Below are 17,733 nucleotides of genomic sequence, written 5' to 3'. Positions count from 1 at the left end.
CATGTGATTGGCTGATTAGAAATTTGTGTTAACGAGCAGTTGGACAGGTGTATCTAATAAAGTGGCCGTTGAATGTTCTATCTATCCAACTATTTAAATATATATATATATATATATATATATATATATATATATATATATATATATATATATATATATATATATATATATATATATATATATATATAAGAGAGAGAGAGAGAGAGTTTTAAATTAAACTATATCAAGAGATAAAATAAAAATATCATTAATGTTTAAATATATATTGAATTTTTTTGTTTGCAGTGTTTCTCGTCCGAGTGACTCTCTTTACTCAGTGTTTTTATATTAAAGGCTTCTGGTTGGATGACCTAGTATATACATCATCATACCTTGTAAGTAGCTAATTGATATGAGCCTAATTTCATAGCAAGTAGGCCTATCAAAACAGCTATACTGTACACTCTCATAAATAAAGGTATGCGAGTTGTCACTGGGGTCGTACTTTTTCAAAAGGTACATATTAATACCTCAAGGGTACATATTAGTACCTAAAAAGTACAAAAGTGTTCCTCTTAAAATTTTTAGGTACTTATATATTTTTAAGGTACCAATATGGACCCTTTAAGTACAAATGTGTACTTCTTTTGAACATTTTTGAGATTGTAAATTTTCCAGCTTGTGACCTTCATATTTTAGTTTAACTCTGTTTTATTGATGCATATTAGACAGGGAGTTACAGTATTAAATACAAAGTATCACAAGACATCAACTGTTCCAATCTATCAGCAGAAAACAGTTAGTTCACATTTTCTTCCAATACAATTATATATTCTTGCATCAAAAACCATATTTAGGACAAAACACAAATAAAAAAATACATAATAATAATAATTTGAATAACATTAGGTGACGCGGTGGCGCAGTGTGTAGCACATTCGCCTCACAGTAAGAAGGTCGCTAGTTCGAGCCTCTGCTGGGTCCGTTGATTGAATTCAGTTTGGAGTTTGCATGTTCTCCCCATGTTCGTGTGGGTTTCCTCCGGGTGCTCCGTTTCCTCCCACAAGTCCAAAGACAAGTGGTACAGGTGAATTGGGTATGCTAAAATTGACCGTAGTGTGTGTGTGTGTATGTGTGTGCAGGGCCGTGCACCTCTGCCCTTATTGGCTGAAGTGCCCCTCTCAGCCTGTACTAAGAAAAAAAAAACATGTATATTTTCTCTGTGCTCTCCATTTTAAACTAAGCCAGGGGCAGGGAAAACAGGTCAGCTATAGGTTTTTGTTTTTTTAAACTCCCACTCGGATCATAAAGTAATGTGGACTATCAGTTCTGTTCAGATACATTGATGTTTGCCGCCCTCAAGAGGTTGAGAAAGGAAATGCCACCATTCAGAAAATATTGGCGACGCAGCATTATACTGAAGCAAGAAGTACGGAATTACAGAATTAAAAATGTATATAAGTGTTTAAACAAGTATTAAAACAAGTAGATTTACGTTTATAATATGATTTACTATGTATTAAAGGCTTATTTTAGGCGTTATTATAGGAATTATCAGGCATTATATAGGCATTATGTAGTTCAGCAAAATTTTAAAACAAAACAAAACGATTTCAAGAACAGACATTCTATTTGATGTCACAATTAGAACGTCAAAGTGGAATGTAAAGGCTTGACAGTGTAATTTAGCTTTTGTGGGTAGTTTGGAGTGACACAGTGCGTTTGTTTTATCATGGGTCAGCAAATTTCTTGTGTGAATATAGCGACAGAGACGGAATGTGTGTACAGTTTCCGTCCAAGTACACCACTTCAGTCCAACAAAGACACGCCTCATCAGGTAAAACATCAGCTTGATGAGAGCCGTGCTGTTACTTGTGAGGAAGATGGAGTATGGAGGGGGGTGAAGGAGCAAAAGAAGTCGAAGAAGAAATCGAGGTTTTGGAGGAAGCTGGCCTGTTTCCGCTTTTCATGCCCAAGAACTGGAAGGGGTGAAAAAGTGGAGCAGGTGGATAGTGAGAAGGTGAAGCAGTACACTGAAGCAGAACCTTCTACTTATGGTAAATCCCTTTATTTTGTGTTACTGGGTAAAAATTTAATAAAAATGATCACCTTAGCTTTAAGCTATTGTCTCTGTGAATATATGTATTTGTAAAAGGATTGAAAAGTTTCTGTGTGTTTTTATTGAAGGAAATGTTGAATGTATATTCCCCTCTTTAGATCAAACCTCTGTAGGGGACATCTCATGCACTGTTGAGGACTGTAATTACCAGCAAGCTCCCAACAGTAGCCTTGAGATTCCTCCCTCCACTGTTGACCTGCAAATACAGGAGCAGTGTGAGAAGGTGGAGCAGGACTCTGAGGCAGAACCTTCTTCTGATGGTAAATCCCTTTACCTTTTGTGTGACTGGGAAAAAAATAAAATGAAAAATGATCACCATAGCTTTAAACTATTGTCTCTGTAAATCATGTGTATAATTTACTTGTAAAAGTATTGAAAAGTTTCTGTGTGTTTTTATTTAAGTCAATGTTGAATGTATATTTCCTTCTTTAGATCAAACCTCTGTAGCGAACATCTCCTGCACTATTAGGGATTATGATTACCAGCAAGCTCCTAACAGCCTTGAGGTTCCCCCCTCCACTGTTGACCTGCAAATCCAGCAGGAGGAAGAACCTTCTACTGATGGTAAATCACTTTACCGTTTGTGTGAACTGAACTGAATCATTAAAAAAGATCATCATAGTGTTAAAATTTGTAGAGTTCAAATGTTCATAGGTTTGTGTATCTAAACTCTTGAGTTTTGTCTCTTTTAATACTATATATGTATTATTTGTTGCAGTATTGAAATGTTTGTGTGTTTATTTATATAAATGTTAAATGTATATTTCCCTCTTTAGATCAAACTTCAGTGGAGACCACATGTAGTGAAGAGAGTTATGGTCCCCAGAACACTCCCAACTATAGCCTTGAGATTCCTTCCTCCGGGGTTGACCAGCAAATCCAGGAGGTTCCAGTTGATCTGTCAGAAGAAGAAACTGTGTGCCCTCTGGCAGAAGACCCAAACCAGAATGTGGTTTTGATTATTGGGAGTAAGTTCATTTATATAATGGGTGCTTGATGCTTTCACTTTTTTAAGGAATAGATGTTTATGCATTATGTATAATCGTATATAAAGTGGTAATAAAGTTTTACTTTTGCATTGTAGAATATGAATCTGTCTCTAAAACTAATTATATTTGAACAGACATGTGCTTGACCTACAACATGGGCGAGCTACTGGGAGAAGGAGGATTCGGTGCAGTATATACTGGTGTTCGTGCCAATGATGGTCTTCCGGTATGTTTATATCTATTTTTGCATCATCTACCTAACAAACTTTATTTATGTGTTATGCTTTGTCTTTTGTAACACAATTAGAGCCCTTGATAAATGGTCAACTTGACCAAACATGCTACAAATTTATGAATAGAATTTCAACAAGGATTAATGAATGGCCTGAAGTAATCCAGTGCTAACTGTCAAAATTCTGTTTTGTTTATCAGGTGGCAATCAAGTTTGCCAGAAAAGCGGAGGGCATGGAATATATCTATGTTGTAAGTAGACTGTCGTCTCTATGTGATCTCCTCTAACTCTCTGTTTTTACTTTTTACAACAATGTTAATCATAGACAGCAAACTATCTCTCAGTAAACAAATTATAAACTTGTTGTGCAAAGCACCTAAATGTATCCATCCTAAAAACTCTTTCCACTAGCCTGGCCTTCCAGAACTTGTACCTCTAGAAATCGGCCTGACACTCCTGGCAAATAAGGGTCCCAGCTCCCCCAACATAATTGAGCTGCTGGATTGGCAGGAACTTCCCGACCATTATGTAATGGTCCTGCAGCGCCCTTCACCATGCCAGAGTCTGTTCAAGCTTTTGGAGAGCTGTGGAAACATCTTCGAGGAAATGTTTGCACGGCATGTGATGCAGCAGGTAATCGAGGCAGCTGAGACCTGCTGCAGACGTGGAGTCCTCCACAGAGATATCAAGTTGGAGAACTTGTTAATAAACACAGACACCATGGATGTCACCCTCATTGACTTCGGCTGCGGGAACCTGTTTCACGAAACAGAGTACCACAGCTTTAGTGGTATGTACAGTATTAAAACTTTAGTTTCATGATGCACAAGCTGCTGAATACAGTAGAAACAAACTGTAGTGTTTCAGACATGCAAATCTCTTTCCTCCAGGCACAGAGATGTACTGCCCTCCTGAATTTTTTGAAACGGGCAAGTATTATGCACGGCCAGCAACTGTGTTTTCACTTGGAGTGCTGCTGTACACTATGGTGTGCGGATATATGCCGGACCACACTGATCTGGAAAAGATACAGCACTGGCTGTGGTATCTGCCATCCTTGTCAAGTGGTAAGAATTAAAAAATATTGTAACAATTATAAATCATACAAAAAAAGTGTCTTACAAAGCCACTTTGCACAGATATCCAAAATGCCATCAGTAAGTGTAAAGGATGTTTAAAGTAATAGTCAAATATTATTCCTGTCTTACAGAATGCAGCCATTTGATAAATGCCTGTCTACATCCTGATCCCAGAGAGAGGATACCTCTAGAGCAGATTCTCCTCCACGACTGGTTTACGGTACCTAAGATCCACAAAACCTGTTTCAAAATGTCTAATTTTTTTTTTTTTTGAAAAATAAACCTGATTTTGTTTCTGTTTTTGCTTTAGATCTGATCATAAGTCGTGGAGCTGAGAGCACCCTGTCCTGGCCATGCAGGAAGTGAAATATATTGTTGAACTGAAATAAAATTGTGTCAATTGAACTCTTGTGTTTGTTATGTATTTGTGTTGTTTGTGCTCTGTTTGTGTGTTTTTTCTCTCTCTCTCTCTCTCTCTCTCTCGCTCTGTTCTCCTGTGTCTGCGTTCATTTTTCTCAGGTTCCGAATATTGGTCGATCCATCCGTTAATAATTTTCTTCCCGCTGACATCATTCTGACATCATATCCAAAAGGCAAAGACCACCCATCATAAAAGCGCGCGCCAGATCCCTCACCAGCCCCTTCCCTTCTTTTTCCTCTTGTATCTGTGTTTGTTTGATGCGTTGCGTTAGAAAGAAAAACCCTGTCTCACTGTGTATTTTGTTGTTGCCCGTTTCTGCATTTGCACGTTTTCCGTCCGTCATTCATATATCATTCCATTTCTCATTTACGTTGTTTACGAGGCTTAGATGAAGCGGACAGGTAAGAAGGTCACGTGACATACATCTTGAAACACGTAGAACTACTCTTGTGTTTAGTTCATCAGGTTAGGGGCGAGCACCACCCCTTGTACTTTTTTGGTAGACAGAGTAGATCGTTAGGACTCGGAAGACTCTTCGCGTGTTTGTTATTTTATATATTTATTTTTTATATTTGTTTAATTTATATATTTAGTTAGTTAAATGCTTCTGGGAAGTTAGATATAGTTTGGGTTTTGTTCTTTTCATTTCTTTAGCACCCCCCACGTCCCTTCTGCCGACTCTCTTGTTTTTCCCCCGTCTTTGTATATGTCTCAGTGTTGTATATATTGTAAATATATTTTTTTGTCTTACTTTATTTTCTTTATCAGGGCTTAAAGTATTCCGGCACCATGCTGGATCTCCGGTGTGTGGCCGTGAGGGAAAAAAAATAAATATTTTAGAGCCTGCGCATGCTGTTTAATTAAGGATGCTCAAAATAATCAATTAATCATTAACTGAAAGGGTGCATTTGTAATCGATTAATGGTATCAGTTAAACGATTCAAAAATATTATTTAATATATTTTTAAAGTTTGGCTGCATAAGGCGAACTTTTAATAATAGAGGAGAGACTTGTCCTCGCTGTTTCAAGTCATCCAGAGCTGTATTACTTTACAGATCTTGAATATCACACTATTATTAAAAATTACAATTATGGTAGGCTTCTGGTTATGGCGGCGGAGTGAGCAGTTGCATTCTGTTACCTCTCCCAGTTCACGCTACTGTTGTTTATTATCTACCTACACCCATCATTTTCTTTTTCAGTATTTTGTTGTTTAACTGCTGTTTGATCATGCCCAAACTGTCAAAACACAACAAGCCAGACCATTCTAGATTTATCACGGAAGACTGTACTGACTCCAGCGAGGCTAGCGTTAGCAGTGACCATGCGGTTAGCTATGAAAGTTCGCTAACTGATTCCTCACATGGGACTCTGTGAGCTTAAACACATCGCCAGCGTTGTTGCTGAAGAGGGACAGCGAACGCAAAAGATGACGAACGACTCCTTTGCCAAACGAATCTGGTCTGGATGTCAAATTCGATAGTATCATTAAACGCATTGACGAGGTCACTGCCATTACCGACTCTCTTTTATCTCGCTTGACCGAGACTGAGTCTCGTATCTCCGCGGTGGAAGATGACATCGGCCCGCTAAAAATGAAATCAGGATCTTAAACCTCAGAGAATCTGTCGAAGAAAGCGACCCATTACAGTTTATTGAATCTTTCATACCAAAACTGCTCGAGTTGCCAGTCCCGTCTATTGCAATAGACCGTGCGCACCGAGGGCTCGGTGCACCTACGGACGGCTGCCCATGTCCTGTCATTATCAAGATTCATCGCTCCAGAGACGTCGCTACAATTTTGTCTGCAGCCAGACGCAAAGGCCAACTTAATTTCGAGGATCAACCCCTTTGTATCGCTCCTGACATCTCACCTGCAGTTCGAGCCGCGAGAACAGCCTTTAACCCGGTCTGCACCGAACTCATTAAAAGAGGCATCTGGTTCCAAATGAACTTTCCTGCTCTTTTGATCTTCAAGGTGAATGGCACTCAGAAATCTTTCAGAGACCCGAAAGATGCTAAAATGTGTTTAGACGGTAACGTTAGTGTGTAAACTCCTTTACTTCCTAATTCTCTTTCTGGTTGATCGGCAGTCATACGAACTGGATCATTTGATGGGTGTTTTAAATATTATAATTGGGAGAGTTTTCCTATGTTTAAATCTTTGTTGGCGAAGCTTTGGTGTTTTCATTAGCTAGGATATTGTGTAATTGCATTTTTTCTCTCTCTTTTTCTGTGTTTTTGTATTTCATACAGTTCCTAGTTCCTTTTTTAGCTCTTAAATGAGGATAGACATGGCTAAATCCAATCTTCTCCTTATTTTATTTATGTTTTTATATGTTTTGAATTTTATCTTATATTGGCCTGGACCAGAGTTCAATGCTTATCTTGACTTTTTATCTTGTTCTCTGCATAGTCTGTTTTTTTATAATTTATTTGCTCCTATTTACTTTTCTAGCATTCCACAAATAGTTGATGGTGTCAAGCTGAATATTCTTACCCTTAATGTTAGGGGCCTTAATAATCCAGTGAAACGTGTTGCAATACTAGAGTAAATGTAGCGTTTTTACAGGAGACCCATCTGGTCAAGAAGGATATTAATCGCATTTCTAATTGCTATTACAGTGTTTTGCCTCTTCCTCAGCTGTAAATAAGTCTAAAGATGTGGGGATTATATGCCACCGCAACTTGCGTTTCAAGCTGTTGGATTCATGGGCTGATAACAAAGACAGAATATCTGTTTCAAAAGTTCAGATAGAAAAAAGAGATATTGCCTTTGTCTCAATTTATGCACCCAACACTTTTGAAAAAACATTTTACGCTCGAATCACCAAAACTCTTCTAGAGCTTTCTGACTTCAAATTGATAATAGGCGCTGATTTTAATGCTTTTGTTGATTGTTCAGTGGATAGGTCTGGTCATTCTGAAATGCTGACCAAAAATATGCGTCAGAGGCCTTACGATCTTTGATTAGTGACACCGGCATAGGCGGAGCGTGTGTAAGGCTGGGGAAGGCTTAGCCTCCCCCTGGCCAGAGACCACGGAGATAGCAGCAAAGAAAAAGTAAATGCATTGGAAACATGTAACAGGTGTAAGGCGTAATATGAATGAAATTTCATGTTAATGATTAACACAACACTTTGGCTATTGTAAGTTTGTCAATCAAATTTCAAGTCCCCGTCTGCACAAAAATTGAACTGTCCAACCCCGCACGTTGCACTGATGAGCGCTGTTTATTACTGGAGTTAGCAGCAGCTCTAAAAACCAAACCAAAATTGCTGGCCAGCGGACTATTCTGATTTGCTGGTCAAGGACATAAGTAATAAAACGACAAATGAGTATAATAATAATAATATATTATAATAATATATACACTGGTTTAACTTGTTTTCAGCATTAAATGAAATTGGTAGTTTCATTGTAACGTAGTCTAGCCTATAATGTAATAATCTTGTTTAGGTAATCTAAAGGTCAAATATTTATTGCTGAATTACAAGTTTGGTTTTCAGTTTCGGTTGGCCTCGTTAAAAAGAGAATGATTTCGTATTCTCAAGGCTGGCGCATCCAGAGGTGACCTAGAATAATGAGGGCTGCATCCTCTCTAATATTAATTATTATTATTATTATTATTATTATTATTAGTAATAAAAGCAACAAGGAGTAATAATTTCATTTGAAACTGCATACAGTAAGTAATAAATAAATATTTAATAAATAAGTATTTAACAATTTTTTAATATTTAATAAATGCCGTCTTGATGAACAGAATTTTAATTCGAATTTTAAAAGTAATAATAATATAAAATAAGTAAACTGACCTTAAACTTTTGAAACTGTGTAGATCAGTGGGTTAGTTTAATAAAATAATTTAATGCGCGTGTTGAATATATTAGACGTTTGTTGATAGGCGGTGCTTTTGTTAAAACCTCTTCTTGCTCGTTCGCAAATCTTTTTAAATGCATTAAAGGGCAGCGCAAATATTAGCCTTACCCTGGAGTTTGTTCACCCTCCGTCTGTGGACACCGGTATGATAGACCTCTGGCGCACACTAAATCCGAATGTTAAAGATTACTCTCACTTATCTTCTAGACACAAAACGTTTTCTTTAATTGATTTTATTTTTTCGTCTATAGGTTTATTTCACAGTATTGTTAGTGCTAGTTTATTGCCAGTAGCATTTTCTGATCACAAAGCAGTAATTGCTTCAGTCCCAACCCAGCTCGAGCCCCTAGATGGCGTTTCAACACCACGCTACTTCGAGATGAAACATTCAGAAAAAAGATTTTAAACGAACTTACAGACTTTGTCAATATAAACAAAAGTTCAGTTGACGACCCAAGGATACTCTGGGATGCTGTGAAGGGTTTTATTAGGAATTTTACAGTATGCTATGCTTCAGGTATAAGGATAGCTCGTTCTTCAAAATCACTTGCACTGCACTTGCAGTCTAAACTTTCTGCCTTGGAGATCAATGACATTATGAAGCAGCGTGCTGAATTTTCAATACACAGGACACATCAGTTGTATTATTTTAATGGGGCAAGACCCAGTCATTTACTTGCACTTAGAGTACGGACCAGCGAACATTTTTCAGATATTAGCTCAATTAAGTCAAAAGACGGTATAACTCTCAATGAACCCTCACAATTACATGCAACTTTTCGCAGTTTTTATGCTGAACTATATAGTTTGCAAATATCTGATAGAATTCTATACTACCTTTTGGGATAATCTGGGGCCTTTACTCTTTGAGATGATCCAAGCTGTTGTTGAAAAAGGGTCCTTTTCCAGTAATGTCAATATTGCAATTATCTCACTTTTGCTAAAAATGGACAAGAATCCTAACGAGTGTACAAGTTGCAGGTCTCTCTCTTTACTTAAAGGGCACATAGGTTACCCCTTTTTTCATATTTAATATAAGTCTTTTGTGTCCCCAGAATGTGTCTGTTAAGTTTCAGCTCAAAAAACCCATCAGATTATTTATTATAGCTGTTTGAATTGTCTATATTATAGCTTTAAGGCTAGTCCTCCCCACCCACCGTTCCCATGTGCCTGTCAGCAATCGCCGCCCTCGGCTGCCTCAGGAAGCAGATCTCACATAACGTGTGTGAGAAATATTAAGAACTTTAACAATCAGTATTTGATGCATTTTTTTGTGGATTTGCAACAATGAGTCACACACAATGTCATTACAAAGTTCACACAAACACATAGCGCACACACATACACACACACAAACGTAGCGCAGACATACGCACACACACATAGCTCAGGCACGCAGACATACACACACACACACACACTTAGCTCAGACAAGCAGACACACACACAGCTCAGACACGAAGACGCACACTCACAGAGAGAGAGAGAGACAGCACGTTAAGCTTTGCATGATTGCAAGATTTTTATGTGTCATGATACTGGTAATATCCACTGCTGTATGGATATCTCTTATATTAATGTACAAAATAAACCTGATTTAACGTCCACAAACCGTGATTGAAGCGTCTTCCTTTATAATTGTTCTGACATGCGGCTGTGCTGATTAAGTGCATCTGAAGTGAATCGCTATACTTTATTACACACATGCTCTGTTTTAAAACATTTTAAACTTGTGAAACTCACTCTTGATCACATTTGATGATGATTAATGATCCTAGCGAACTGAACACACCTTTTATTTCCAGCTGCTTTGCGCTCGTCCTGTCTTGATTATATGATTATACACGTGACTACCGGACATGTTAATGCGCGCAGCTGTCAATCAATATTGGTGGGCGGGGGGACCGCACTCCTACGTAAAGTTGCGGTCGATCTGAAAACAGCTCCAATTGGTCCACCGTTTTTATGTTGTTAAATTTGAAAAAAAAAAGGACTGGGTGTGTTTATTTCACCCCAATATAACAGTTTATACACTATACTTCCACACATTTCTGTCCAAACAGCTTGAAAAGTACATTTTTCACCATAGGTGCCCTTTAACGCTGACCTTAAATTTTATGCTCAACTTCTTGCAAGTAGACTTCAACCCATTATGACCAAGCTTATTAACTGTGACCAGACGGGCTTTATTAAATCTAGGCTTGCATCTGATAATGTCAGAAGATTGCTCCATATTATACATAGTACATCCTCTTCAACACATCCTACCACTGTCCTTTCCCTAGATGCCATGAAAGCTTTTGATCGTCTTGAGTGGCTGTATCTGTGGTCAGTGCTGGAAGTCATGGGTCTGGGGTCCTCTTTTATTGATATGATTAAGGCTCTTTATGCAAATCCTACAGCTATGGTTCTAACTGCTAGCATTTGCTTATCATTGTTTAATATAGCTAGAGGTTCACGACAAGGATGCCCCTTAAGCCCGTTTCTATTTGTGCTTTCACTTGAGCCATTGGAACAGACCATACGCTTGGACAAAGGCATCACCCCGATTACAGTTTGTGGGACTAGCCATCATATTTTACTATACGCAGATGATGTCCTCCTTTATCTAAGTAAACCTTTGCAGTCTATTCCTAATATTTTATCAATTTTTGACAGTTTTGGTAAGATCTCCGGATACAGAATGAACTGGACAAAATCCGCACTTCTTCCACTGAACTGAGCACCCGGAGGAAACCTACGCGAACGCAGGGAGAACATGCAAACTCCACTCTTCATTACAGTATATTATAAAGTCCAGCTATAAGGACATACGATCAAAAATTTCACGTAACTTAGAAAACTGATTATCTCTTCCAAACTGTCTTAGATCATGTGTCTCGATTATTAAAATGAATGTGCTGCACAGAGTTAATTTTGTGAGTTCTATGTTGCCTCTTCCACCTCCTAATCATTACTGGGATAGATTACAGAGAGTAATTACAAAATTTATCTGGAATTGCAAACAACCACATCTTAAACTTTCTATAATGCAACGAGACCGATATGCTGGTGGACTTTCACTCCCAAATTTCAAGCTTTACCACTACAGCTTCGTCCCCTACTTTGCTGGTTTGATAATAAAATTGAAGTTTCCTGGCATTCGCTGGAGGAAAATTTGGTTCTTCCTTTGAAGTTGAATGAAATTTTGTTTGCTAATATACCTAAAAATAAGTGCAAACTCAGTTTTGGCCCCTTAATATCACACGCTCTCTCAGTCTGGAGAGCAGCAGAGAAGGTCTGTAATATTCATTCAAACTGGAATCCTTGTTCTCCTATCTTTAATAACTAATTAATTAATAACTTCACTTAAACTTCATCCATAGGACTTATATTACTCCACGCAAACTTTATAGCATGAAGCCTAAACCTGATCCTAAATGCACTCTTTGTTATACAGGTGAAAGTGGTACATTTTTTCACATGATTTGGGACTGTCCTGGGCTTGGTTATTTTTGGAATATGGTTCAACAAAATTTGTCTTCAATACTAAACGTTTCAATCCCTTTAGCCCCCTATATTTTCATCTTAAATTATTTTTCTGATATCCAACTTGATAAAACTCAAAAGCGAGTGTTTTTAGCTGGCTTGACAGCAGCCAAGTAAATAGTTACGACAAGATGGAAGCCTCCACATTCTCTTAATCATCATTATGGGATTCTTTCTTTTATTGAGATTGTGTATCTGGAAATGTCCACTGCTCACATCCATGGTGCAAGAGAGGACACCATCAGACTTTGGGAATCAATGAGACATCAAAAAGCAGAACTTCTGGTTCCAGGCTCCCCCATAAAAAATATTTATTTTTCTTTTTATTAATTTAATTCTATTTTTTTTCTCCTTTTTATAGTAATTTAAGGTTCCCTGTTTGGGCTTCTAATAACTTTCATTGTCGTAGACCTTTTTCAGCACAGCTTTAAATACCTATATCTATGTGTCTATCACCATTCTTCTATTTATTTATTTTTAATTGGCTTAATTCTAACCTTAACCCTAAATACAGATTTGGCTTATTGCCTTTTTTGGTTTGGAAATTTGTTGTATGTGTATGTATTTATGTGTGCATGTGTATGTGTGTATGTATTTGTATATATATAAATTTCTCTTATTTTATCATTTATATTTGCTTTAGTATGTCCTTGTAATTACTCTTCAGTTTTTCATTTTTACTGACAATATTGTTGTTATTGCTGGCACTATTATTAACACTATTACTTAATCTGTATATTGGTTTATACATGTGTATCTACGCACTTTGCTATATGCTGATTGTCTACGGCATGTTTTTCTGTGTTCGAAAAATACAAAATAAAAGAAAAATTTGATGGGGAAAAAAATTACAGTTATAACATCGACAGCAACAGGACTTGCGCACAATACGGGTCAGCTGATTCAGTCATTTCCTAGTGACATACAAAAGAGCACAGCGCTTCTTTTTTTCTTGTCAACATAAAGGCAGTGTGGTGCGCCTCGCGTTTTTGGAACAGAAAGGCGTGCTCTTTGTGATCGGCCCCTAAATGTGCAACAAATATTTGTTAACTCTTGGGACAGTAACACGTGCAAACACACGTGTCTACAGACGTATTTTGCCAAAGAAGCTAAATTAAAGAAGGATATTTCTGGTCACAGTTTGACACAGATGAGTTGACATAAACCAACGCTGATGCTGATCGCCTCTGTGCTGCATGGAGCCGCGTCATAAACTCAATAAATAGGCTATTGATGATTTAGTGTTCAACCAGCAACCCAACCTTTTTTCCATTTGTAAAATTACAGTTATTAATAGTTCTTATATAATATTATTTTTAAAATAGCCTACATAATCTACCAGTCAAACAAATCCAAAGATTTTCTTGATTTTTGTAAAATGATCTCCTCTTCTGTACCAGCTCCAACTTCTGGTCTAAATGTCTTAAAAAGAAAGAGTTTGTGCAGTACTTCTGAAATGAAGTTTTAAAGAATAAAGAAATAAAACACTGCAGACAAGCGCTCTTGTGACGTCTTTATTTACTCTTCACTTGTATGTATCTATCACAGATTACTCAGTACACAATACATTACATCATGAATAACCAAATGGTTTCCTATAGTAAATGTAATGAAACACACAATTATTATTAACCTGAAAACTACAACTTTACCCTTAAATATGAATCACACTGATCACTCAATGGATCACTTTTTAAACATTCTCACTTTGAAATACACATACTTGGCCTTAACACTATAATACTTAAACTGAAGTGTTGTAATACTTAAACATTCACACAATTAATGAAACATGCATTTACATTAACATTTACTCTTGTGCACTCTTCCTACATACATTACTCAAGTGAAAATCACCGTATGAATTAAAGATGCAACAAAGAATACTAAACACGTGTATATATATATATATATATATATATATATATTTTTTTTTTTTTTTTTTTTTTTTTTTACACATTGCTTACCAAATTGCATTCAACATGCTCCAAATGACATTAAATGAATATGAACTCAATGCATCACTCGCAGTCCACAGAACTAGTAAAGGGTAAATCTACACAGATAAATGCACATATAATTTGATAATCACTAAGTAATTCTAAATAATACACTCTTTTAACATCGATATTTGGCGATCTATGCGCTAATAGCGGGCTATCGCGCTAACCGCGAGGCTTTATGCTAAACACGTGCTCTAGCATGCAAACTGATACCATACATTCATTATTAACTACTAAACACATAACTGTTATAATCTTAAACTTTTTATCTTCTCAACGAAAGTGTTCTTTGTGCATTTTTATGTTTTCAAGTACCTGAAATGAAGTTTTAAAGAATAAAGAAATAAAACACTGCAGACAAGCGCTCTCGTGACGTCTTCATTTACTCTTCACTTGTGTGTATGAAGAGCATCACGGGCGCGCCCGCTACTGGCGCGTGCAGTGACGTCATGACGCAGGTACGGTGACAAAAATAACTCTTTTTTTAGAAACGCACATAACACTTATTTCTGTTCATTTACAATGCCGATAAACAAGTAGATATTTTAACAATATTAGAAAAATAACATTAAACGTTTTTATATAAATCTGAAGAAATAAATGTACAATAATATCTTATTGCATAAAGTAAATGTATAAAATCAGGTTATCACATTTGCAGGACTTTGCTTACCACCCAGAAAAAAAAGTGATAATGGTCTTGATTTCACTTCTAATATTCAGTTTAGCAGTTCAGCTCTTTAGCACTCTAAACACTTGTTATTTAAGCACTTTAAGCTCTGGTTACTTTATTTTTAGTCCTTCTGTGCAGTTTTGTGATTTTTTTATTTTTTTATTTTGTATTTTTTGCTTTAACCTCTGCTTTATTTTTGATTAATTCATTGTTTTTGTTCACTTTTGGGTATTGTAAATAGTCACAATTTTTGGTATTACTTTTGGCAAGTTTCCACTGAGTGGTACAGTATGGTACGGTTCAGTTTGGTACGCTTTTATGGCCGTTTCCACTGTCAAAAGGCGTACCGAACCAAACCGTACCATACCACTTTTTCGGCACCCTTTCGAAAAGGTACCAAACACGAGAAAGGGTACCAAAAGGCAGAGCTATACGTGCAGCTGAATGCTATTGGTTTACAGAGAGGCGTCATTCGCTTACGCAACAAGCCAGAATGAAAACAAAAAACCCGCCATGTTTAAAATACACAGCCGACGAGCCGAGACATTACAGCGGAATCATATATACATATAATAACGAGCCATGGTCGACCTGAGCTAAAACAAACCTTGTTGTTGTCATGATGAACAGCCACAAAGCCAAGAGGAAGAGCAGATTTACCCTGTGCTCTGTAGTTTTTTACGAGGCAGTCTGAGGCGCGAGCGGTTTCGCTTTCTTGCTTACGCTCGCACACATCTATATCTGAAATAACAAACTTCTTAATCTTATGATAATAACGTGCGCTTGATTATTGACGTGCTTTTGAAATCCGATCCTGTCAGACACTGACAAACGCGAGAGTGAAGCACGGAAAAAACAAGGGAGAAGCCGGAAAAAAGGAGCTTCCCGACCTAAAGAGGCAAGGGAATGTTTTTACTGCCATAAACAAGGGCATGTAATTGCAGATTGTCCCACGCTGAAGCGCCAAAATCCGTCCATCCATCTAAAAGTGAGGTTTTGCTCATTTTGTGCTAACTAACAGTAATGATGAGTATACTGATCCGAGTTATAAACCATTCTTGCTCAAGGGTTTAATTTCATTATCTGGCAACCCTGAAGATCAATGCGAAATTGTGCTGCTGCGTGATACAGGTGCTTTGCACTCGTTCATGGTTGAAAATGTATTAGCCCTGCCTAAACACTCATTTTGTGGATCTAATATTTTAGTCCAAGGCATTGAGATGGGTTTTGTAAATGTGCCACTATATCGCGTTCATTTACAGTGCGATTTGTTCACTGGGTTTGTGTCAGTCGGCATTCATCCTTCTCTTCCCGTTAGAGGCTTTTCATTTATTCTAGGCAATGATTTGGCCGGTGGTAAAGTAATGCCTATTTTAGAAGTTACTGATCATCCCAATCTTACCTCTTGTCCAGATAAATTGTCAGTAAATCACCCAGATGCATTCTGATGCCATGTCACGGAAATATGATTTTTATGTTAAAAAGTACCATGATAAGGAGAAAACTCAGACCCCTGTTCTTCCTGCTGTTGCAATTGTGAATGACGTTACGCATTCTGAAGCTGATGATGATGGCCTGGTGTTACGCAATGCTCCTCAGCAGTGCGCTCGTTTATCTAACTCAGAAATTATGAAAAATCTGAATTTACATCTCACGTAGTTATCTGGTTCACAAAAGCAAGATATCATTAATTTAATTCAGAAACTCCTCAATCTTTTTAGTGACACCCCAACGCAAACATCACTAATTAAATATGACATCAATGTTCAAAATTCTTCCCAAATAAAGCAAAATCCGTACAGTGTTAATTCACACAAGCATGCTATTATGAGGAAGGAAGTTGAATATTTGATGAAAATGGTCTTGCAGTTCCTAGTTGCAGTCCATGGAGGTCGCTGTGCGTTCTGGTACCAAACCAGACGGAACATTCAGATTCTGCACAGATTACTGTAAGGTTAATGCGGTCACTGTGCCACATTGTTTCCCTCTCCCCTGAAAGGAAGACTGTATTGACAACCTTGGTTCAGCTCATTTTGTCACAAAACTTGGTGTTAAAGTGGTACTGGCAAGTTCCCTTAACTGCGCAAGCTTCTGCTATCTCTGCCTTCGTTACACCAGATCACTTCATGCAAATTTCAGTTATGGCCTTCGGATTGCGAAACGCACCTGCCACATTTCAAAGACTGGTTAATACTGTTTTATTCGGCATTCCAAATTGCAATGCATATTTGGATGATTTAGTGGTTCACTCATCTAACTGGTCTGAACACATTTCTTTGCTAAACACTGTTTTTGAAAAACTGTCCAATGCCACATTGACATTAAATCTGGCAAAATGTGAATTTGCTAGGGCACATACTTGGTCACATACCTTGGTAAGGAAGTGGATCAACGTCAAGTTCGGCCAGTTGCTGTGAAAGTCTCTGCCAAAGCCAAGTTTTCCGTACCTAAAGCCAGGCGAGAGTTGCTTTAGGTGCTGGCGCCGTACTTATCCAGCAGGACCTTAATGACATTGAGCACCTAGACTGTTATTTTTCCAGGAAATTCAGCTAACACCAAATTAATAACTCCACCATCAAAAAAGAATCACTTGCATTTCTATTGGCATTACAATACTGTAAAGTTTGGCCTTGGTTACAGTTCTTTTCCAATCATTGTTTACACCGATCACAATCTGTTTTTCTCTCCCATATGTACAATCAAAATCAGCACCTCATGCGCTGGGCTTAGACTGTACAAAATTACAACCTGGAAATCTGTCACAAGAAAGGCACCGACAATATAGTGGCCGATGCTCTTTCCAGGTTTGTGTAGTTGATCGTAATTA

At 37.5% G+C, this 17,733-nt stretch overlaps 1 protein-coding gene across 1 annotated transcript; it reads left to right on the top strand.

The window, feature by feature from the left end:
• Window positions 1-1,711: 1,711 nt before the first annotated feature.
• Window positions 1,712-4,764, top strand: LOC130232806 (aurora kinase-like). The gene is made up of 10 exons (XM_056462792.1): window positions 1,712-2,036; window positions 2,167-2,358; window positions 2,531-2,662; window positions 2,875-3,066; window positions 3,222-3,313; window positions 3,520-3,570; window positions 3,731-4,109; window positions 4,210-4,386; window positions 4,530-4,640; window positions 4,709-4,764. The coding sequence occupies exons 1-10, from the start codon at window positions 1,712-1,714 to the stop codon at window positions 4,762-4,764; spliced, it is 1,707 nt and encodes a 568-aa protein (XP_056318767.1).
• The last annotated feature ends 12,969 nt before the right edge of the window (window positions 4,765-17,733 follow it).

This window comes from Danio aesculapii, chromosome 7 (assembly GCF_903798145.1).
Source record: "Danio aesculapii chromosome 7, fDanAes4.1, whole genome shotgun sequence".
Classification (NCBI taxonomy): Eukaryota; Metazoa; Chordata; class Actinopteri; order Cypriniformes; family Danionidae; genus Danio; species Danio aesculapii.
This window is presented reverse-complemented; position numbering and strand designations above follow the sequence as displayed.

Excerpts from the sequence above, each read along its gene's own strand:
- LOC130232806 (XM_056462792.1), top strand. The coding sequence starts at position 1,712 with ATGGGTCAGCAAATTTCTTGTGTGAATATAGCGACAGAGACGGAATGT. Across the intron at positions 2,037-2,166 it reads AGCAGAACCTTCTACTTATG|GAAATGTTGAATGTATATTC; the intron begins GTAAATCCCTTT and ends TTTTTATTGAAG. Across the intron at positions 4,110-4,209 it reads AGAGTACCACAGCTTTAGTG|GCACAGAGATGTACTGCCCT; the intron begins GTATGTACAGTA and ends TCTTTCCTCCAG.